The following is a 25,309-nucleotide window of genomic DNA, read 5'->3' on the forward strand; positions in this document are numbered from 1 at the left end:
AACTGAGTGTGATGTGAATGCTTTTTTCCGGTGACAATTTTATTGCAGTGTAATCGTGAAAGACCAAATTTGTTTTGTAGTCTGATCCACGCATTATGTGTTGTTTGTCTCAGACGTGTTGTCCACACCGCTGACATGTTTTTTTTTTAAATAACTTTATTGGCAGTCAGATATTTACAGTACTACGTCAAAAGACACCCGACAAGCCTAAATATAAACTAGCTTTTGCATTCACATATACTGTACACGATGGCGACGTGGCGTAAATGTCTTTTGCGGATTGATCGGATCGGCGAATTATGACATTCAGCCGATCAGCATAAAATGCTACTTATCGGCCGATACCGATCAAGCCGATCAGATCGGTGTAAAGTCTAGTAAAAAAGGCAGTGATGGAAGGAAATATCCACTCCACTGGTTGGTTGAAAGTGGTAGAAATGTGTGATTTTAGCATTTTTTAAAATGAAAAAATTAAATAAAATATGGCATAGCCACACATACTTCACTTGTATCACCCCTCCTTCTCCTTATTATTACCTTTGTTACTACCTTATGTTCAAACCAGTGGGAAAAGGCACCAGGCTACTTTCTGTTTAGTAGCATAGCAACCAGTGCCAAATATGGACACAATTGCACCGTACCATCGTTCTCCCTCCGCTGTCTTGTGTCCTACCCCTTGGTGGGTGGTGTGAAAACCAAGTGCAGTATAGTCAGTAAGTTGCCACAGGTGGCATTTGCTAAATCGCATGGGGTCTTTGGACTGTACAGACAAGCTTTGACAGTAACAGATAAAGCCTCTTCCTCACGTTTGATGGAGCAGAGTTGCAGCTGCTGTCCAAACACAGATGCACACAGGAAAGCCAATGAAGGAGAGTCTTCTTTTTGTGCTTGCTGTCACTCTTCCTCCACCATTCCTTCTTCAAAGCATTCCCAAATTTTCTAACATCTTGCTCACAGTAAACTTCATTCTGAACAGTTATACCTCATCAATATGCATCTGTAGCAGCCTTTTTTTCACAAAGCAAAGCAAATTTATTTCTATAGCGCATTTCATACACAAGATAACTCATTGTGCTTTACATGATTAAAATCATTTAAAAAACAAATTAAAATACAGCTCATAAAGATTTAAAACAGAGAAATAAAAATACAATTAAAACAGCGTACAGTACAAGAAATATCATTTAAAAGTGGAAATGCTCTAAAAAGCATGAGGAAAAAAGACCTGGCCTTAAAAACATTCACACTGATGTCACTTCTGTTGGCAACTTATTCCATTTGTGTGCAGCATAACAGCTAAATGCTGCTTCACTGTGAATCTGTAGATCTCGGTTTATATACCATTAGCATATCCTTCATGTATTCAGGATCAAAATCATTCAATGATTGATAGACCAGTAGCAGAAATTTAAAATCTATTCTAAATAGTGTTGGGCATCGTTTGTATTTGAGCGATTCCGGTTCCTCATTATGATTCCGGTTCCAAACAATTCTCTATTCCGATTATTTTATTGGACTGGGTGAAAAAAGTTTGCAAGGTTTAAATAAAGGGTGTCCAAATTATGAACATACATTTTCTTAGCAGCCCGCAGCATAAACTAAAATGAACATTTGACTTGGCATTCTTTATAACCAGTATCAATATCAAACCTAGGCAATGTGTGTGGAACTAACCCAATTGACTGAATATTTATTAATTATTGTTTCAGCTAAAAGTTGCATATAACATTGTTAAAATAGTTATTTGCGACTGTTTTATCGTGTGAAATGGTTTATATGTACAAGTTTTAACTTGACTTCCTGTTTTAAGCATGGAGCCTTTATTTTGAAGGGGTCACACCGGAACTTCACACAACACCAGTAAAAACGAAAGTAAAACCAAAAACAGTATTGAATGTAACCAAATGCTATGTAAAAGGTTGATTCCTTTACTGATGAGACACAAGGTTAGTGTTTGTGATACTGTGAGACAACATTTTTGTGAATTTTGTCCAAGTTCATTGTGATGTAAAGTTGCTAGTTTGACCTTTGGTGAAGTTTTAGTTATGTGTCAAGCTTGTAATGCGACTGTTTCTACATTCTTTCCAGTATGGTAACATAATTTATATTTTATTTTTATGTCTGTCATCAGCTCTTATGTTGGTTTGAAGACTAAAATAAACACTAAAATCCATCAGTGCAAGAGTGCAACCCACCGTTCAACTTGTTAGCTGCCTCACTGTTGGCAGAGATGTATTTTATTCTTTCACTCACCCAATTGACTTGACTGAAGTTCCACTCGGTGTAGGCTGATGCTCGGAGCGGGAGGGAGCACCTCAGACTTCTACACATCGTGAAAGCCTCCTTTGCACAATATAATCTTAATCTTAAATATTGCACTGAGGTGACTGGTCATTTTAACATAGTTTGTGCGCGTTCTTCGTTGGTTTTCGCCGCTTCTTCGTTGGTTATCGTCACTTCTTCTTCGGGGTCGGTGGCCTGTAGGCATCGAAACTGGGAACCGAAATTTCTTAATTTGAATGATTCCGGGAAAACCGGAATGTTAGTCCTGGTTCCAATCGGTTCTCGATTCTCAATGCCCAACCCTAATTCTGAAGTTGACTGGGAGCCAGTGTGAAGACTTTAGAATTGGAATAATATGTTCTGGTCAGAACATGAGCTGCAGCATTCTGAATGTGCTGCAGCTGTTCAATGCTCTTTTGGGGCAATCAAGTGAGAAGACCATTACAATAGTCAAGTCAACTTGAGATAGAAGCATGGATGAGCTATTCCTGGTCTCTTTGGCACATGCAAGCCTACACTCTGGATATGTTCTTCAGCTGGAAGAAGGCAGTTTTAGTAAATGATTTGATATGACTGTTCAAAGTCAGGTCGGAATCTATTAGTACACCAAGGTTTCGGGCTTGGTCTTTGGTTTTTAAAGAGAGTGACTCCAGGTATTTACTAACAGCATTGCTTTTTTCTTTACTGTCAAAACTAACCCTAACCCAATTACCTCTGTTTTGTTGTGGTTTAATTGAAGAAAACTTTGGCTCATCCAGTTATCTGTTCAAGGCAAATATTCAATATTAAGGTTGCTTTTATACCAGCTCATTATAATCAAACTAGTTTGCCCCACTCCCTCCTAGTGCATCATTTGTCATTTGTACATGTGTAAACATAATACAAGAATCTCGTGCAGACTAAAGCAAACAGTCCGAGGCCTTCTGCAAGAGGTGGTTCTCCGGTTCGCATGCGCCATCTGACCTTGGTCTGAGACAACCTGCTTATGAGTGCATATATTTTTGCCCTACATGACTCTGTACCTGGCTCCTCTTTGTATTCTGTAGTGCAGTTTGTGCACAGCAACAACATAAGCAATAGTGTTATTGTTATTCTTCCACTAACGTCTGACATTTATTTTAGTGACATGCAATAACAGGTGAAACTAAACCGATTAGACTGTTGACTTAATGGACACGCCTTTGGATTACCATGTTTATACATGGCACTCTCATAAATGCTCAATATTTGCTGTTTATTTGACGACTCTTCTTTTTTTCAAAGGTGGCTAATGTGCTTGAGTTGTGCTGTAAAACTGCAGTCTGCTATTTGCTGTTGTGATATGTATCATAGCCTGCTAGATTGTCTTGATAATTTACTTAACAAAGTTATCACCAAATGGCTGTTTTGTCCATTTAATATTCTTTCCTCTTTTCATTCTTGTGGGAAAAAACTGTAATTTGACAAATCAAATGTGATGTTTAGTAAGCTTTATAGGGTGTCGCGTGTCTTACTCAAATACCCCCCATTGCCACATAGACAACATTTATGTGACAGTTACCGGTGCTAACAAGGCAGCTCTGCTTACCTTTTGGCGTACATGATAGTGCTTCCGTGTAGTAAGGTGGCCAGATTCCACCAGTCCCTTGACAATGGTGGATCTAGAAGCCTAATCATTATTAACTTGGTGAAGAGGGCAGTTATTAGGCTTTACACGATCAGGATTTTTGGGGCCGATCACCATCAACATGACAGAAATAACGGGTGCTAACTTACTGTAATTAAATTACTTTGTTGTGATTAAATTACTTCACACACATCGAAACTTTAGAGCATGATTCGACATAATTCCGGCATGTTTGCGTACAACCGTTAGTGCTAGCACTAGCTTGCTAGGCTACATAACGTTTTGTTGCCTTATCGTGAGCAGTATCGTATTAAAAGTATGTGAACATACCTCAAGCAATCCTTGAATTAAAGTCCTCTCCCAAGCATCGGTGAGCGCCAGCACACGTTTCTCCCCAATACACACGACGCGATCCATTGTTGTTGTCATCGCCATGGTAACGAGTGTATCCGGTCGCGTTTGAGTTGACAAGATAAAGCCCATCGATCGTAAAAGACGGGATGCGGTGATATCGGAATACAAGATTTTATTGCAGTAGTCCGGCATAGTGCAATCATGAAAGATCAAATTTGTCTTATAGTCTGATCCAGGCATTACGGGTTGTCTATCCTACACCACCGACATGTTTTAAAAAAAATAATTTATTGGTGGTCAGATATTCACAGTACTACGTCAAAAGACGTGCGACAAGGCTAAAAATAAACTAGCTTTTGGATTCATATATTCTGTACATGATGGCGACGCGGAGTAAATGTGTTTTGCGGAGCTGATCAATGATGTCATGGATCGGATCGGCGAATTATGACATTAAAGCCGATTAGTCGATCAGCATAAAATGCTAATTATCGGCTGATACCGATCAAGCCGATCAGATCAGTGTATAGTTATTATGTAAATTAGTGAAGTCATAATTCACAAAATATTTACTTGGTTGTTTATTTTCATACTTGATGTATGGTCAGGAAGTCCAGTGACCCAACAAGCTGGATACAGTTAATTAAGTCACTTTTCAATAATATGTCCCGTTTACGTCCAGTCACTCAGTAGTTACTCTGCATATGACAAAAAAAAATGACTGGTGTATTTATTTGAGATGAAAAATGTATGATTATATACAGTGGGTAAAGAAAGTATTCAGACCCAGACCCCCTTAAAATTTTCACAGTTTTTTTATATTGCAGCCATTTGCTAACATTGCTACATTATTGTACACACAGCACCCCATATTTACAGAAAAAAAGGAATTGTTGAAATTTTGGCAGATTTATTAAAAAAGAAAAACTGAAATATCACACAGCCATAAGTATTCAGACCCTTTGCTCAGTATTTAGTCGAAGCACCCTTTTGAGCTAATACAGCCATGAGTCTTTTGGGGATTTTTCACACCTGGATTTGGGGATCATCTGCCTCTCCTCCTTTCAGATCCTCTCCAGTTCTGTCAGGTTGGATGATGAACGTTGGTGGGCATCCATTTTCACGTCTTTCCAGCGATGCTCAATTGGGTTTAAGTCAGGACTCTGGCTGGGCCATTCAAAAACAGGCACGGAGTTGTTCTGAAGCCACTCCTTCTATATTTTAGCTGTGTGCTTAGGGTCATTGTCTTTTTTGAAGGTGAACCTTCGGCCCAGTCTGAGGTACTGAGCACTCTGGAGAAGGTTTTCGTCGAGGATATCCCTGTACTTGGCCGCATTCATCTTTCCTGCGATTGCAACTGATCGTCCTGTCCCTGCAGCTGAAAAACACATCCACAGCATGATGCTGCCACCACCATGCTTCACTGTTGGGACTGTATTGGACAGATGATGAGTAGGGCCTGGTTTTCTCCACACATGCCACTTAAGAGTTAAGGCCCACAATTTCTATCTTGGTCTCATCAGACCAGAGAATCTTATTTCTCACCATTTTGAAGTCCTTCAGGTGCTTTTTACCTCTCTCAGCAAGGCTCTTCTCCCCCAATTGCTCAGTTTGGCCGGACGCCCAGCTCTAGGAAGGGTTCTGGTTGTCCCAAATTTCTTCCATTTCAGGATTATGGAGGCCACTGTGCTCTTAGGAACCTTAAGTGCAGCAGATTTTTTTTTTCAACCTTGGCCAGATCAGTGCCTTCCCACAATTCTATCTCTGAACTCTTCAGGCAGTTCCTTTGACCTCATGATTCTCATTTGCTCTGACATGCACTGTGAGCTGTAAGGTCTGATATAGACAGCTGTGTGGCCTTCCTCATCAAGTCCAATCAGTATAATCAAACACAGCTGGACTCCAATGAAAGTGTAGAACCATTTTAAGGATGATCAGAAAAAATGGACAGCACCTGAGTTAAATATATGAGTGTCTCAGCAAAGGGTCTGAATACTTATGGCTGTGTGATATTTCAGTTTTTCCTTTTTAATAAATTAGCAGAAATGTCAACAATTAAGTTTTCTTTCTGTCAATATGGGGTGCCGTGTGTACATTAATGAGGAAAAAAATGTAACTTAAATGATTTTAACAAATGGCTCCAATATAACAGAGGGAAATTTTTAAGGAGGTCTGAAAACCTTCCGTACCCACTGTATACAGTAACTACAATACAATAATACATAATGATTATAGTGACCAAAACTAGTTATCACTGTTACCATTATATTGCTGAAAGAAATGTGAACAGAAAATGCAGATACATGCACTTGAATACAAAGCATTGCAACACATTAGGACTGCAACAACGAATCCATAAAATTGATCAAAATCAATAATTAAAAGCGTTGGCAACGAATTTCATTATCGATTCTTGTTTCGTGCAGTTATTATGTCAGTCACCCCGTGCTCTCCCTGTTGTGTGCTGTTCCTGGTGTGCATGCCTGGCCTCTTTGGGGCACTGTGGTGCACAAATGCAGATTACACAGCTTCATCAGATAAAAGGCCAGAATAAAAATGTCGCAATTGAACTGCATTAAATATAGAGTGGGGCAAAAAGGTATTTAGTCATCCACCAATTGTGCAAGTTCTCCCACTTAAAACGATGAGAGAGGCCTGTCATTTTCATCATAGGTATACCTCATCTATGAGAGACAAAATGAGCAAAAAAATAAAATCCAGAAAATCACATTGATTTTTATAGAATTTATTAGCAAATTATGGTGGAAAATAAGTATTTGGTCACCTACAAATAAGCAAACAACTAGTATGGCGCCAAACCACTCAAACCTGTCAAGCTATCACTGGCTCGGAATGCGTTGAAACGCCAATGACAAATATTGAAAGTCTATGAGCCAATGAAAAGCTTCGAAACATTTTTAAGGGATGAAGCGCAAAGCGAAACAGTGATGACGTTCGAAGCTCCGAACGTCATCCGTCACGTGACACAGGTGTTTTGATACAAGCTCCGATGCAGCGTTTCAATCACTCCGCTTCAGGAAGAGTGACACAAGCTCCAAAGCCTCGGTATCATTTGCCCATCACTAGTTCACACTCAGTGACTGTGTTACTGTGAGTGTGAATAGTTGGGAGAGGGTCCAGCTCCCCCCAACCCTGAACAGGACAAGTGGTATACAAATAGAATAAAAAATTGGATGGATGGACTATAGGTAAGCTCAGTTGAGCATTGGAATTTACAGGTTCTTATGTATCTTCACTCTAATGAACCAAAAATATTCTAGAAGGCATTAAAATTCAAGGGTACAATCTCACATCTTTGCACATATTCAGAGAACAAGTCACATAAAAAGCTTAGTAGAAGAAGAAGAATCACCTTTTATTTCAGGAGGCAGGGTACACCCTGAACTGGTTGCCAGCCAATCGCAGGGCACATACAAACGCCGGTGTGTTTCCGTAATGCATACTATAAACAACCATTGTGGCGGCTAGCTTGAAGGGGATGAATGAAAATGAAAAGTTGGTGCTTGCAGCCTAATGTTATTGCCTTTTATGCATAAACTGTATTTGCTTCCATTAAGTTGCCATTTGTGATTGCACTCTGTAATAGTATATTTATTCAGTTATCAATTGGTAAATATGAAATTCTTTGATACATTTTTTTTTTTTAATTAGCTATAATTTTTCTAATATAAAGATTCATTTTGCATGGAAAACTGTTGCCATATTATTTGTTCAAAAGTAGGGCAATAAAAATTAAGATTTTTCCCTAACATGAGAAATACTCGTGATTAATAATCAATTAATTAGTAGGCCTTACGCGATCAGGAGTTTAAAAATAACGATAACCGATCACCGATCCGATCACAAGATTGAGCAATGTGTCTATTTAAATGACCTATTCGTTTACTGTATATACTTGTGTACTTAATTGCTCAAAAAATATATTTACAATAAATAATGTATCTTTTTATGCCAGTGAGGCATAGTGACAGAACAAATGAATGGTCTTCTATTAGATGGCAGGAAGCACATACAGTAATTAATGTATCCACTTTTGGTGACATTTTTGTTTGTTGGTGTGCCGTGAGATTTTTCAATTGTAAAATATGTTCCTTGGCTCCATAAAGGTTGAAAATCACTGCTCTAGTCAGGTCATGTATTCTAATCAGTCAGGTCAAACCAACATTACATGACAGAAATAATGGGTGCTAACTTACTGTAATTAAATGACTTTATTGTAATGAAATTAGTTCACCCACACCGAAACTCTAGAGCATGATTCAACAGAACAGCGGCATGTTTAGGCACAACCGTTAGTGCTAGCACTAGCTTGCTAGGTTACACAAAGGTTTGTTGCCTGCTTGCGAGCAGTATTAAAAGTACTGGTACGGGAAAATACCTCAAGCAAGCCCTAAACGAACATCCTCTCCTGAGCACCGGTGACCACCAACACACGTTTCCCCCCATTTTGTTCTTATAATACAGTCGGCGCGATCCACTTTTGTTGTCGTCCCCACGGTAACGAGTGTGTCCGGTCGCATTTGAGTTGACAAGATAAAGCCCAATGATCATAAAAAACGCGATGGGGTGGTATTGGAATACAAGATTTTATTGCAGTAGTCTGACATAGATCAAATTTGTCTTGTAGTCTGATCGGGCATTACGTGTTGTCTGTCTCAGACGTGTTGTCTGTCCCACACCGGCGACATTTGATTTTATTTTTTTTTAAATAACTTTATTTGCCGTCAGATATTTACAGTACTACGTCAAAAGACACGCGACAAGGCTAAAAATAAACTAGCTTTTGGATTCAAATATACTGTGCACGATGGCCACGCGGAGTAAATGTCTTTTGCGGAGCCAATCAATAACGTCATTGATCGGCTCGGCGAATTATGACATTAAAGCCGATCAGCATAAAATGCTAAATAATCGGGCGATACCGATCAGGCCGATCAGATCGGTGTAAAGTCTAGTGATTAGAGCTAGGCAATATGGCGATATGTATCGTGGGTACGAAAATGTCTATCGTGCCATTTGTCTTTTATCGTTTCTATCGTCATTTATCCAATTGTCAAGCTAAAATTTCCACAATGTATGCTGTAGAGCTGAAATGAGTCCTTAATTCGATTTTAAAAAAAATAAATAAAAAAAATGCTGATGATGCCTCGGAGAACATTTTTTAAAAATTATTATTTGTAAAGCTCACAGGACGCACATACGGGCTACCCTTAATGTGGCAGCGCGCTTACGTCACATCAGCAAGGGAAGAAGGACACAGATGCACAATGCATATTTTTAAAGTTTACAGTAAATAAAAAAAATTTCTGAGTGGTCAGCAGCTCTCAAAACTGATTGAACCGTTTATTCGTTGTAACTCGACGAAAAGAGCATGGATTGATGATAACAGATATGGAAGCGACGTGGCAGGCGGAGGTAAACAGAAAGGCGACCGCTGATTGGTCAAAAGTCAGTCAGAACTCATGGATGGCAGCGAGCAGACGACAAAATGCGACATGCCAAGCTAAGGACTGTTAAAAACTGAGTGAAAAGCCACAGGTGGCTTTGTTTTAGATTAGGTGCATTGTTCCCTTTGTCGCCAGCATACAAATCAAATATTGCTGAAATTACTCGCTAAAGTTTCTGGAAGATGTTGCAGGTAGCGGGCTAAAGAAAGCGGATATTGACAGGCACAACCGCGCAAAGGCACACAAGAAGGCAGTAGACAAATCATGCAACAGTATTTGAAATCTACAAAACTATGTGTTGGACGGGCGATGAGCCATGCTTAACAGCAAGAAAGATCGGGTAAGTAAATTCACCCGGTGCTCTGTTGTATAATGGTACTATATTATGTGTATAGTACAAGGCGCAGGGATATACACTATTGCCAAAAATATTTGCTCACCTGCCTTGACTCACATATCAATTTAAGTCACATCCCATTCTTAATCCATAAAGTTTGTCAGCCCACCCTTTGCAGCTATAACAGCTTCAACTCTTCTGGGAAGGCTGTCCACAAGGTTTAGTGGGGTGTTTATGGGAATTTTTAACTATTCTTCCTGAAGTGCATTTGTGAGGTTACACACTGATGTTGGACAAGAAGGCATGGTTCTCAGTTTACGCTATAATTCATCCCAAAGTTGTTCTATCGGGTTGAGGTCAGGACTCTATGCAAGCCAGTCAAGTTCATCCACACCAGACTCCATCATGTCACTGGTGCACTGTCAGGTAGGAAGAGGAAGAGGGCCAGCTCCAAACTGTTCCCACAAAATTGGGAGCGTGGAATTGGTATGCTGAAGCATTCTGAGTTCCTTTCACTGGAACTAAGGGGCCAAGTCCAGCTCCTGAAAACCAACCCCACACCATAATTCCCCCTCCACCAAACTTTACACTTGGCACAATGCAGTTAGACAAGTACCGTTCTCCTGGCAACCGGCAAACCCAGACTCATCCATCAGATTGCCAGATTGAGAAGCGTGATTCGTCACTCCAGAGAACGAGTCTCAACTGCATTCCAGTGGCAGCATGCTTTACCCCATTGACGACGCTTTGCATTGCACTTGATGTATGGCTTGGATACAGCAGCTCAGCCATGGAAACACATTCCATGTAGCTCTCTGCGCACTGTCTTCAGCTAATCTGAAAGCCATATGAAGTTTGGAGGTCTGTAGCGATTCACTCTGCAGAAAGTTGGCGACATCTTTGCCCTATGCGCCTCAGCATCCGCTGACCACGCTCTGTGAGTTTATGTGGCCTACCTACCACTTGGCATCTGAGTTGCTGTTGTTCCGAAACGCTTCCACGTTCTTATAATACAGCTGACAGTTGACTGTGGAATATTTAGGAGCGAGGAAATTTCACAACTGGACTTGTTGCACAGGTGGCAGCCTATCATAGTTAGTTCCATGCTGGAATTCACTGAGCTCCTGAGAGCGACCCTTTCTTTCACAAATGTTTGTAAAAGCAGTCTGCATGCCTATGTGTTTGATTTTATACACCTGTGGCCATGGAAGTGATTGGAACACCTGGTTCCGATTATTTGGAAGGATGAGCGAATACTTTTAGCAATATAGTGTTGATGCCATTATGGTGCTTAGAGTCTTGAAGAAAGAGAGCCAGTTGATTAGGTCCGTGCACTTTGCGGGCATTCGTTTTTGCTTCTTATTTAGGAAAACAAAAAACAGGAAATTACCCTATTTTCTATCTTTTTTTTTATGTATGTAAACAACAATGGGGAAACGAGTCGTCTCCCATTTTTTGTTTGAAAATTGCAACTTAAAAAAACAGAAAGTGAGCCTTTATCTGATGTACTGTTATGTGTTTCTTTAACTTGAGTTGGGAAATAGACCAATTTTTTTTTTCTCAAGCTTTATATGCAGCTTTGCCTTGACACGGAAGACGTTCTTCTTCTGCTGCTGCTTCTTACTCTGATATCCACCTTCAGACATATCTGTCTGAATGCCTGTAGCGATTTCACCAAAAGTTATGCCGTTGGGTTTTATCTCCACTATAATGTTGTCAGCCATCTAAATCCATGTTTAGAAGTCCCGGAAAACGCAGGCTTTGAAACAGACACACAAGTTATTGATTTTAAACAGGGGGGAGTCATAGATATTTCAGACGTGGCTTACGTGGCGGCCATGTTTGGGAGGTCGTCGTTCCCGAGAAGCCACGTGAAATGCGCTGTCAACTTTGACCTACCTAGCTTAGCGTCACCGTCGGCACGGAGCTCACATCTTCCTTAAAGCAAGTTTAAGGAAAAGAATGATGGTCGTATTTTATTTCCCGATTTGTGTTAAATAAACACATAATAGAACATCAAATAAAGGCATGTTTTCAGTTTTTCAATTTCCAATTTTCAAACTAGAAAGATCAGGTAAAGGCTCATTTTCCATTTTTCTTTTTCCAATTTTCAAACTACAAACGGGAGACAACTCGTTTCTGGATTTTTGTTTAGATGCATCAAAACATCCATCCATCCATCCATCCATTTTCAACACCGCTTATCCTGGTTAGGGTCGCGGGGCGCTGGAGCCTATCCAGCTGACATCGGGCGAAAGGCGGATTACACCCTGAACTGGTCGCCAGTCAGTCCTAGGGCACATATAGACATGGACAACCATTTGCACCCACATTCACACCGTCACTGAGTGGGAACAACCCACGCTGCATGCACCAAAGTCAGGCGAGTGTACCACTACACCATCAGTGACTTACATCAAAACAAGTAATTAAAATCGGGTCGTTTCCCATTTTTTAATTTCCTACGAGGAGGAAAAACTAATTGCTGCAAAGTACACAGGCCTTGATTAGCCTCAACATGTTCTATTTATTTTCTTACTTACATCGGGGAGATAACCGCGAAAGTCAGGAGTAGTGTCCCCTGAATAGAAAGCAAAACTATAAATCTGTACATTAATAAAAATAAAATAAAGCAGAAGATCCTAGATTATTGTTGCCCTTACTAAAATGTAATTGATTCAAGTTAATTTATTTTAAAAACATGTAATCCCAATTAATTACAATTTATAAAGAAATCCAAGACGTGAATTTAGTGAAACCATGAATGCTAATATTCATTGGGCTTGTAATTCTGTATTTGCACTTTGTAAGCTTTTCATTTTTGTAAATGCAGTGTTCCCTCGTTTATCGCGAGGGTTACGTTCCAAAAATAACCCGCGATAAGTGAAATCTGCAAAGTAGGAAACTTTATTTTTTACAATTATTATTAGACTTTACACCTATTTTATCGGCTGATTGGTATCGGCAAATATTTAGCATTTTATGCTGATCGGCTCATCGGCTTTAATGTCATCATTCGCCGATTGATCGGCTCCGCAAAAGACATTAACTCCGTGTCGCCGCGTGCACAGTATATTTGAATCCAAAGGCTAGTTTATTTTTAGACTTGTCGCGTGTCTATTGACGTAGAACTGTAAATATCTGACGGCCAATGAAGTCATTTAAAAAAACAAAAACAAAAAAAACGTTGGCGGTGTGTAACAGACAACACGTCTGAGACAGACAACACGTAATGCCCAGATCAGACTACAAGACAAATTTGCTCTTTCACGATTGCACTATGTCAGATTACTGCAATAAAATCTTGCATTCCGATACCACCGCATGCCATTTTTTACGATCATTGGGCTTTATCTTGTCAACTCAAATGCAACCGGATACACTCGTTACCGTGGCGACGACAACAAGACTGGAGCGAACCGAGTGTATTATAAGGACAAAATGGGGAAAAACGTGTGTTGGTGGTCACCGGTGCTCAGGACAGGAGAGGATGTTCTGTTAAGGCTTGCTTGAGGTATGTTCACGTACTTTGAATACGATACGGCTCACAAGCAGGCAATAACATTTTATGTAGCCTAGCAAGCTAGCAGTAGCACAAACTGTTGGACGTAAACATTCCGCCATTCTGTCGAATCATGCTCTAAAGTTTCGGTGTGGGTGAAGTCATTTAATTAAAAATAAAGTCATTGAATTACTGTAAGTTAGCACCTGTTATTTCTGTCACATTGTAATGTTGGTTTGACCTGACTGATTAGAATACACGATCTGACTAGAGCAGTGATTTCCAACCTTATGGAGGCAAGGAACATATTTTATAATTGAAAAATTTCACGGCACACCAACAAACAAAAATGTCACAAAAAGTGGATACATTAATTACTGAATTTACTTCCTGCCATCTAATAAAAGACCATTCATTTGTTCTGTCTGTCACTATGCCTCACTGGCATAAATAGAGGAACAGAGACTATTTATTGTAAATATAATTTTTTGAGCAATGAAGTACACAAGTATATACAGTAAATGAACAGGTCATTTAAATAAACATTCCTCCATTTTGTGATCGGATCGTGATCGGTTATCTTTTTTTTTTTTACACTCACTGATCGGTGATCGGCCCCACAAATCCTGATCGTGTAAAGCCTAATTATTATACTGTTTTAAGGCTGTAAACCTCACCATTAACATTTTCTCACATTTCTCTCTTGTTTAAACTTGCCAAAAGTTCAAACCTTTGTAAGAAAAATGAGTACCTTATTATTATTATTGTTGTACTTATCATTATTGTTAATATTATTATATAACGAAACAAAGGTCAAAACCTGTTTTAAGGCCCAAACATTTGTTTAAGAAATAAAAATGTAAACGTTTTCTGACAAATAATGATGATGATAATGATAATTGTAACGTGCGCGTATTTCACGCTTCCTCTGACCGTCCCTCTTCGTCCTGGCGTCTTTTCCGAGAGAAGATGTTATTGCCGCTCTTTTTTCTTCTGGGCGAGAAGATTCTTATAAACAGACATGCCACCTTCGATTATATTTGAGAACTAAAACGAACGAAACATCAAAGCGTCCCAAGGCCTGGGTTCCGCATCATCCTCCTCATCGTTGTCAGCAAAGCTTTCATAAAGCTTTTTAGCTTTAGTGCGGATAACGTTTGTATCCAGTGAAATGATCTTTTTTCTGCAGTCACTCATCCACAAAGATAAAGCTGATTCCATCCTTACGATGGTCCTGTTTTGCGGACAGTTACAACCCTTTTTGCTTGCTTATTAAAACTTATTTCTGCTGTCGTCCTTATGTTACTTTCCTCCTTTTTAATGTAACACAACGCAGATTCATTGATTCCGAAATGGCGCCCTCCAGCCGCGTAGCTTCTACCTTCCTTTAGCATGTCCAAAAGTCTCACTTTTTCTGCGATAGTTAGCACCTTCCTTTGCCTTTTGGGTGCGACCGCAGGTGCCCTTGTCGGTGCAGCACATTTCGTCGACGTTGGTTATGTCGGGTAGAAAACTTGCAAACAGGAGGCACATTAGAGTCACACTGCTAGCAATCGAACACTAATTTAGTTTAGACATGGCACAGAGGAGATGGATTCAAATTGGTCTACGGTACCTTAGCCAATCAGGACACAGAATACAATGCGGGTTTGTCCGCTGTAAAAAACAGCATGCAGAATTGCACTGTAAAAAAATATGTGAAGTCAATTAGGACACAATGCGGGTTCATACGCTGTAAAAACAGCATCTAAAATTGCACTGTAAAAAAAATCTGTGATATAGCCAGGGACCACTGTACATTAGAAATGGTAAGCATAATAAAAAAAAAATACTGGTAACCAGAGAAAGCAAACTAATTTGACATGGTCAATAATTTTTTTCATAGAATAGCTGAAAATGTACAATATCGTGGTATATTGCTATCCTGATATAAAATGGCCCACATCGTGATAGAGCTCAGCTCTAATCATGATTACAATTTTGGCCATAATCGTGCAGCCCTACAGCCGACTGATACAATGAGAGTAGTGGTGACTCTTCCTCGTTTGGGTATATATGACTGTATTTTCTGCACACCAGAAGGAGCAGCACAATAAATTGAATTGAAGCATTAAAACATGATGCACAAACTGTTTAGTGTATGTATGTATATATGTATGTATGGATATATGTAAGATTTTTCTGTATTTATAACTGTGCTTACATTATGAGAAGTGACCACTAACTCATTAGCAGTTCCTAGTTGGGGTTCCCAAGTCATTATCTGGGCAACACCCTCTCTTCCCTCCATGTGCAAGAAATAATGTTGCTAATATGAGGACCACTGTTGGCATTGTTGCAAGTCGCTTTTTTGAAAAATAGTCGCTAGAGGAGTCAAAAAAGTTGCCAAATACAGCGAGAAAGTCACTTGGCGAAACTCACAAGACACAAGTAGTTGCTGTTGCTCACTTGTATCGCCTACACGTGCACATCAAAAGAAAAGCAACACTTTCAAAATAACAGCGCCACATATTTTACATTTTAGTTTGACTTCATAAACACTTTGTGAGGGCCAGCACTTTGTCTGGCAAGCTAGTAGAGGGGCATACGAAGCAGCAATAATAAACACAAAATGGTGCAAAACAGCCATTTGTTGATGTCTTAATCTGGGGGGAAAAAAGATGGGCAGTAATTTATTTAAGCATATTTGTGCATGTATGAATAATTTAGAGGTTTAAAATGTTATGCTTAAAAATATTTTACCTCATGGCAGCAGTCAGCCTGGGTTGTCCTTAATTCTGGACCAACAAGTTTGCTGTGTAATAAATATCAAAGTAAATGCGTATGCAATTAAGGATGTCCCATTCGTATTTTCAGCTGATTGAGATTGGGTGAAAAAGGTCAGTTTTATTCATTTTCTAACATTTTAAATCCAAAGGTTCAAAGATTTTGCCAAACGAACAGTAATAGCTTCTTTTTTTATTAAACAATGTAACTTTTCGGGGTATTTTTAATACCAGTATAATACAAGTGAAAGTGACACGAAGACTGTATGCCTCTGCCCTCCCTGAGCGTCCTTTTAACTGTTTAATGACACCTCAGGTGCAGTTTACATTGCATCACGTGATCGACGAATTGGCCCGCGCGGCCCCTCTGCGTAACTTGACGCCCACGCGGCAAAAATTGTTGCTGTGCGTAGAACGCCGCGGAGATCATCTCTCATGATTGGTCCGTTTTTGTCACGTTGTGATGACGTACTCAGCGTGCCCCGTAGGTCTACATACCATCTACGCCGCCGCCTTCTTGATCGATTTTGCAGCATAATTAAACGTACCGTCTGGTCATATTTGTCTGGTCCATTTGTTCTAGCAGACACTATTCCATGGTCGCCATTGTCGCTCGAGTATAAAAGGCAAACTACGCACGGGACAGCCACAGTGACGTCAGCGCGGTTGCGGCGACCGTGTGATTATAAAGGAGCCTTAACAGTCAATAGAAACCTCCATTGACGGGCTAGCTAGAATTAACATTAGATCACGGGTGGACTTTACCGTCAAATAAGGACTATTTATACAAAAACTTGGTAGTAACACATATAGACAGGTAATATACAAATACTCACAGGCATATATTCTTCCTAATCTGTGAAAAACAAGTTAAATTGTTTTATTGTGACATTCTTCTTCTATTCCTTTTTTTTTTTCTTTACTGCAAACGTGAAGCATGCATGCATCGCACCAACTGCCCCTAAAGAGGCCATGACATGCACAACAGGAACAGCAGATAGTCATTTTCCCGCTGACTGTCTGACATGAAATCAGACTAAAATATTTCTGTTTTAGGTCATAGGATTACCAAAATTATTTCTATTTTCTAAATATGTTGTTTTTAATTTCTATGTTTTAATATTATTATTTTACTTGTTACTAAGTTTTCGGTTGTTCTTTTAAAAATTAAAAGTGAAGTTTTAGTAATTATATGTATCGGATCAATATCGGCAGATACTTAAATCAAAGACTCAAACTCGGGTGCAAAAAATATGATCGGGACATCCCTACATGCTATATGATTTTGGTATCTTGGTGTTTTCACATGCTTATTATCGGCCCCTTAATGTGATGTGATTGGATTTAGTTGGAGTTAATTCAGGACTGTTACCCTGAGAGCCTGCAAGGGAGAAATTCATAGTTGTCTGTCTGTTGCCTTGTCTGCTGCAGAGATTATTTGCGTGTCACAAGCAACACAGGTCACACGTGTTGATTTGGATCATGTTCAATATAATTTTAGTACTTGAGATCTCATCAAGGGCCAAAAATGTAAACGTAAAATCAGTGAATAATTGTGAAGATTTTCAGAAAAGGCACGCACTTATTCACGCCATCTCTTTTTCTCTCTGTCTCAGGGGGAGTCAGTCAGGTATTTCCTGGACAATTTGGAAAAGCTTGGACAGTCGGTAAGTCCCAGAAGTCTCTCAAACGGCGGGAGAGCTGGTCCACCAGATGGGTGTGATGCTCTTTAAATCATTTTAAATGAGAAGTGAAAGGATAGTCTTTGTTTTGTATGGTTTGTTTCCACATTTCTTTGAATGTTTATTCATACAGTATGTGTCCTATGTTGCAATCTACCAGTACAGCCCGAACTACAGGCTCAACTCAGCTCAACTTCTAGAGGACTTACACAACAACCGCCACTGTAACGAAGGGCTGTATATAAAACATAAAGCATAATTATTAAAATGATACAATAATAAATACCGTAATTTCTCATGTATGATGCGCCCTGAAGTCTAATGCGCACCCCCAAAATTTACCTAAAAAAATCAGGAAAACCCTTCCACCTATGTAAAATGCGCACCATCGATTTGATGCTATCCATATGCGCAAAACATTATGAATGATCTGTATTTTAAATCTGGTAGGTTTTTTTTTTTCAAAGAATTGTATAGTTTAGTTAATATATAGTATAGTTAATTAATAATAATACCCGGTAATAATAATCTTTGTGCATGTGCTGGTGTACCGGTTGTATATATTTCATAATCATGTGCGGCGCACATTACCATAATATATATATATATATAAATGTGTAACATTAGACATTGCATATCATATTGGAATGTAAGTGTACACCTTTTTCACCGCCCTTAGGTACCTGTATACAACTATACAATGTCATTTTATTTTTATTTTTTTAATATATACCTATATATAATGCATTCTATTGACTTTTTAAAAATATTTTGGGAAGCTTTTGCGCATTATTCACGAGAACTTACGGTAACTGAAACAAATATTTTCTAATACAGGAGTTGCAGTTTTTGAACACATCTTCAAATGCAAATGAACTCATCATCAGTGATGTAACCTGGTGTCCTTGGGTGTTTGAGGTCTTCCAACATTATACACCCTCTTCCAGGTGACCCCACCACGATTGATCAGACCACGATGTGTGTTCAGGTGGCATTCGCTTGTACCCATGGACCTTCTCACCGGATCCAAAGCCATCTCGAGTAGACTTTACACCGATCTGATCGGTATCGGGCGATAATTAGCATTTTATGCTGATCAGCTAATCGGCTTTAATGTCATAATTCGCCAATCCGATCAATGTCGTCATTGATTGGTTCCGCAAAATCCTTTTTTCATTATTTTTCATCAATTTTTCTTCCGGAGATTTCAGGGATAACTGAAGCTTCTTTCTGTTCCCAAGTGCAGAGTTTGATTCCCTCTTGTTGTAGATGTATGAAGCTTTTACTAGTTAGTCACGTTTTGCTACAAGCCAAGTTTGAATGTAAACAAACAACTGCAGTTTTCTATCAGCTGATGGTTTGTCCATTGATAACACACATGCGGAAGGATTGGTTATATTCTCCTTTATATAGTGTTCCCTCTCCCTGTCTTGTCCTCCAGGGTGCATTCTTCGCTGAATGGACATTGGCCAGCTTCACGTTGAGCCGATGTTCCTCACGGTGGTAGCATTATAGACAAACGGCAAAAGGTCCAATAGTGCCCATATTCTCCGCCCAATAAAATAGCACGGCCAAAATGCTGCACGAGAGCAAACGGTCCAGCAAGATGCAAAAAGGGTGGAAGTCTAAAATGATGGAGAAAGTAAACACTAAAAGGAAAAGGACCAATATAGTTAAAAGAAAGAAAACATTGACACACAGCCTTTCAAATAGCATTAAAACTAAGAAAAATTTGTACTTATCTGCATTATTAACACCATTGTAATAATGCTTCCTTAAAAATCTCCAAAATACTGAAATCATGTACGTACATAACAAATGCTTATCGATTTTCACTGAAGCACACTCAGAAACGTGAGGTTGTTGTCGTCATATGACAGTCATAAACTGTGACAAATTACCTAAAGTAATTTACAACCTCACGATGCAAGTTTTCTTGATTACTTTGTGTAGCTCAGTTCTAAGGTTGTTATAGGTCAGTTAATCTCAACATGCAGTACAGTTTTTACAGTTCACCACAATATGGTTCAGCTAAGAAAACCCCAATAATGCTCTTTTTCCCCCACCAATGTTGGTTATAGGCAGGGTTTGTGCTAAATAGTATGACATCATACCACAACAGTGAGAAAGGGTGTACTTTGTTACTGGTAAATCAAACTCCGCAGCACAGTGCAGTGAGCTAAAACAAGAAAAAAAAAGCTTTTTCCATCATAATCCAGTTTTTTATTTGTTTTTTTACTTCTTTCCATTCTGTTGACTACATTGTACAAGAAGGCTGACAGTTGTGTATCAAACAATCAACATTGCAGCGATGTATCTATCTTCACCCCGCAAAAGTGTACCAGCATGTACCAGTATGACAGGAACCTTAACGAAGGGGTATTTAAAAATGGCATTGTTGGGATTGAATATACAGTGTTGTGTATAAGACAATAAAATGTGTACTGTACTCAACTTTTCAACATTACAAAATCAATAGAGAATAATTGAAATTAAAAAAATTATAATATATGCAATTTAAATTTATCCACAATAAAAAAAAACTTAAAAAATTAAATTGCAGTTTCATGTGGTATAACAAACTAGATGAGCAGAATGATTCCCTTCTATGAAATTATTTCTGACGACTCATCTTGACACCGTCTAATTTACCCCACCTCCTTGGAAACGATTTTGTGGTGGTGGAAAAAAATAGTACTGTAAATAGAGCTGTACATGTATTGAAAGCCACAAAACCTACATTGTGTCAAATCAAGGCCACATCATGGAAATGTACGATGACATATTAGTCAAAGAATAGCAATTCAAGATGCTCATTGGAAAATGTTGCTTCATCTTTGGTTATTAATCAGAAGCTCCATTGCTGTCTCCATCTAGTATCACAGGTTGTAAATTTTGTTGTTGGCAAATCTTTTTCTGATTCATGACGAGTTTAACATGAACTTAACCGATAACTTACAAGCATTTGTTGCGCCATAGCGCGTGCCAAGGGCAATTCACGGATCAGAGGTTTATTAGTGCTGAGCTCCCTGCCAAGCAAGGCATAAATTTCACTGTTTTGTACAATTTAACACAATTTAAATCATTCCTACATTTTTTTAATCTAAATCGTCGACAATTATATAACTTATTCGTCGACCTTGTTTATTTATTTATTTACATTTAGTTTTTCTCTCAAAAGCGCTTGAATCCTTCTCATGGTCGCCGCGCTACCTCTTGTCTGCCTGTGGCGTGACGCACACGCACAGTAGTGATTATCTGGGGTCCTTTGTGATGATGCACATATGCTATAGTGGTCAGCGTGCCATAACTGGAAAATACGGTGACCTGTGTTTTTGGTAAGATGTTAGTTTGGCTGGTTAGCTGGTATTATTAGCGTCAACGGCTGTGAGCTAATTGCTTTACGCTGTCAATGTTAACATTAGTTTAACGCTAACGATGAGTATTTCTTTAGCCTTAGGACAGAGGTTATGTATTTGATATAACATTGTAACCACATTTATGAATAGAAGATAAATACTCTGTAGCAGGCCGGCTAGCAACGTGCCTATGTGCCAGCCATGTTAGCGGAGCAACGTTCCTATCAAAGGCAATAAATGTACATTGAAAATGAGTCAGAACTTGCTCATTTGTCAACCGAATTTCATGAGGTTTACCTTTTGGTCAACGTCAAAGCATGGGCTGTTAATACAGAACATTTGACAAAAATGTTGCCTATGATAGGTTATTCCTAGTTCCCTTTTACATGAACACGAAACAAAGCTAAAAGACTAAACTTAACCAAATAAACTGAACAGTTAAAAATGTGAAAGGCCAAGGTATCGACATAATTTTTATTTGCACAATCGTAGATGACCATGTCAGGTATGCTGGTAGAAGCTATTACCAGATTAAAAATAAGAAATATTTTTATAATTATATTACAAAAACCTCATTTTTAGCTAAACTATGGTTGAAGACTTGCTGGAAGTTGCGTGCATGTATTACATAACATAAACAATGCAAATACGAATTTTAACTGACCCCATAATATCGTTGTCATCTGACCTTTAAGGATTATGGAGGCCACTGTGCTCTTAGGAACCTTAAGTGCAGCAGAATTGTTTTTGTAAGCTTGGCCAGATCTGTGGCTTGTCACAATTCTTTCTCTGAGCTCTTCAGGCAGTTCCTTTGACCTCATGATTCTCATTTGCTCTGACATGCACTGTGAGCTGTAAGGACTAAGGTGTGTGACTTTCCTAATCAAGTCCAATCAGTATAATCAAACACAGCTGGACTCCAATGAAGGTGTAGAACCATCTCAAGGATGATCAGAAGAAATGGACAGCACCAGAGTTAAATATATGAGTGTCACAGCAAAGGGTCTGAATACTTATGGCTGTGTGATATTTCAGTTTTTCTTTTTTTAATAAATCTGCAAACATTTCAACAATTACATTTTTTTCTGTCAATATGGGGTGGGTTAGTTAATTATTATTATTATTAATGATTTAAAAAAATAACTGAAATTATTTTAACAATGGGCTGCACTATAACAAAGTGAAAAATTTAAGGGGGTCTGAATACTTTCCTTACCCACTGTGTGTGCGTGATGTACAAAATAATAGCAGTGTGTTTAAAAAGGTGAGTAAACGTCAACATTCTTCAAATAAATTTTATTTTAATGAACACAAATGCATTGAGGACACTGGACATTCTATTTCATCCATCCATCCGTTTTCTGTACCGCTTATCCTCAAACCAAGAAAATTGGAAAAAGTAATTGAATTTGATAATATTTTACAGAAAGTCAAGAAATATAATGTTAAAAAAATAGCAGTGTTGACATCTCTTTTCAAACTCAAAAATGTACTGTATAAACTAAGAAATGCCTGAAGAGTCAACTTTCCTGAGACTCATAAAGTAATATATAGTTGGATAACCACGGTTTGTGGTACGTCAATGTGTTATTTGGCAGATTTAAGCGCTTGAACACGTCTTATTAACAATGGGACTTTGCGGAAGCTTCTTTCTGGTAGCTTGGCTTCACATAGACGTTGTCTGATTGTTACAGTACTCACAGGCAACCTTATCTTCTTTGATCCTCCTGGAGCTGATCAGTGGCTGAGCCTTTGCCAGTTTGGTTATTCTCTGATCCATTCGAATAGTCGTTTTTTCTTTTTCTTCCTCTACTTTCTGGTTTTGGCTGCCATTTTAAAGCGTTTGATATCATTTTAGCTGAACAGCCTATCATTTTCTGCACTTCTTTGTAGGTTTTCCGCTTTTATTATTTTTCTTAATCAAAGAACGCTCTTCTGAACAGGGTCTTGAATGACGCATTTTACTGTTTTTCAAGGTCAAATGCACAGCCAGCATATGCAGCGTCAGTTGCCTTGATCATTAAATACGGGCCATCTGTTTAACACCTATTTTTTCACAGACTGAATGACGTCATGCTTTTGGTTTTCTATACTTTTACTAAACCTTCTAGAAACTTACTTGCAGTATAGAAGTTGAAATTCTAACAAAAACGGTGATTTATCTTGCTCGTGATGTGGGACTGCTCATATTTTGAACAACTGTACACATACAGCGGCTGAAATAAGTATTTAACACGTCACCATTTTTCCTCATTAAATATATTTCCAAAGGTGCTATTGACATGAAAATGTCCCCAGATGTTGGGAACAACCCACGTAATCCATACAAACAAAGAAAGTAGAACAAATAAGATCATAAATTAAGTTATGTGTAATAATGTCAAATGACACAGGGAAACGTATTGAACACGCCAAGTGGTATTTATTTAATACTTTGTACAAAAGCCTTTGTTTGCAATGACAGGTTCAAGATGCCTCCTGTATGGAGAAACTTGTCGCATGCATTGCTCTGGTGTGATTTTGGCCCATTCCTCCACACAAGCAGTCTTCAAATCTTGAACGGTTCCATGGGCTTCTTTTATGAACCTTGACTTTCAGTTCTTTACATAAATATTCGAATAGATTCAAGTCAGGTGATTGGCTTGGCCATTCTAGCAGCTTTATTTTTTTTCTTTGGCAGTATGTTTTGGATCATTATCCTGCTGAAATGTCCACCCACCTTTCATTTTCATCATCCTCGTAGATGGCAGCAGATATTTGTCAAGAATGTCTCTGTAGATTTGCCCATTCATACTTCCTTCAATAATGTGAAGTTTATCATCACCATTTGCTGAAAAGCAGCCCCACACCATCATGTTCCCACCTCCGAACTTCATTGTTGGTAAGGTGGTTTTTGGGTGATGTGCAGTGCCATTTCTCCTCCAAACGTGGTGTGCATTAGGCATCCAAATCCAATTTTGCTCTCATCCGACCAGACTATATTATCCCAATATTTAACTGACTTGTCAAAATGTTGTTCAGCAAACTTTAAACGAGCTTTGACGTGCTTTTTTTTTTTCCTTTCAGCAATGGGATTGTGCTTGGTTAGCGTGCATACAGGGCATGGCGGGGGAGTACATTACTCACTGTTTTCCTTGTGACAACTGTACCTGCTAATTCCAGGTCTTTTTTAAGCTGTCCACAGGTGGTCCTTGGCTCTTGGACAACTCCTGGTAATTCTTTGCACTCCTCTGTCAGAAATCTTACGAGGAGCACCTTATCAAGGCAAATTTATGGTGGTATGATTGGCTTTTCCACTTACGTATTATGGCCCCAGCCAATGCCATCATTATGTTTTGCAACAATCGGTTTGCGATGGTCTTGAGACAGCTCTCTGCTCTTACCCATCATGAGATGTGTCTTGACTCACACCTTGGCAAGAAGACCTTTTTTTTAGGCCATCAATTATGACTGAAATAGCTGCTATTCATTTGCGCTGACAAGGGGCTGGATTGCTGTTTGATTATTGATAGATTTTAGGTATTGTCTTGGCTTTCCATGCCTTTTTGCACCTCCCTTTCTTCATGTGTTCAATACTTTTTCCCTGTGTCATTTCAACTTAATTTCTACGATTATTTGTTCTACTTTCTTTGTATGTATGGATAACTTGGGTTGTTCCCAACATCAAATTTGCAGGTCAATGGCAAATATATTTAGTGAGAAAAATGGTGACGTGTTAGACACTTATTTTAGCTGCTGTATATATAGCGGTTGAAATATTGTAAAATATATAATGTCTCTCTTAATACGTATATGTATGTTTATACAGTGGGTACGGAAAGTTTTCAGACCCCCTTAAATCTTTCACTCTTTGTTATATTGCAACCATATGTTAAAATCATTTAAGTTCATTTTTTCCTCATTAATGTACACACAGCCCCCCATATTGACAGAAAAAAAATGTAATTATTGAA

General features: G+C 38.8%; 1 protein-coding gene across 2 annotated transcripts in view; it reads left to right on the forward strand.

Moving 5' to 3' along the window:
• The window catches only part of gna13b (guanine nucleotide binding protein (G protein), alpha 13b), a 50,398-nt gene that overhangs the window by 6,591 nt on the left and 18,498 nt on the right, over positions 1-25,309 (forward strand). The window contains exon 3 of one of the 2 annotated variants that reach the window (XM_061750041.1): positions 17,932-17,982. The exons of the other annotated variant lie outside the window; for it this stretch is intronic. Within the exon in view, the coding sequence (XP_061606025.1) occupies positions 17,932-17,982 (51 nt within the window). The remainder of the gene's footprint in view (positions 1-17,931; positions 17,983-25,309) is intronic. 2 annotated transcript variants of the gene reach the window in all.

The sequence above is a fragment of the Phyllopteryx taeniolatus genome, chromosome 16 (genome assembly GCF_024500385.1).
Source record: "Phyllopteryx taeniolatus isolate TA_2022b chromosome 16, UOR_Ptae_1.2, whole genome shotgun sequence".
Classification (NCBI taxonomy): domain Eukaryota; kingdom Metazoa; phylum Chordata; class Actinopteri; order Syngnathiformes; family Syngnathidae; genus Phyllopteryx; species Phyllopteryx taeniolatus.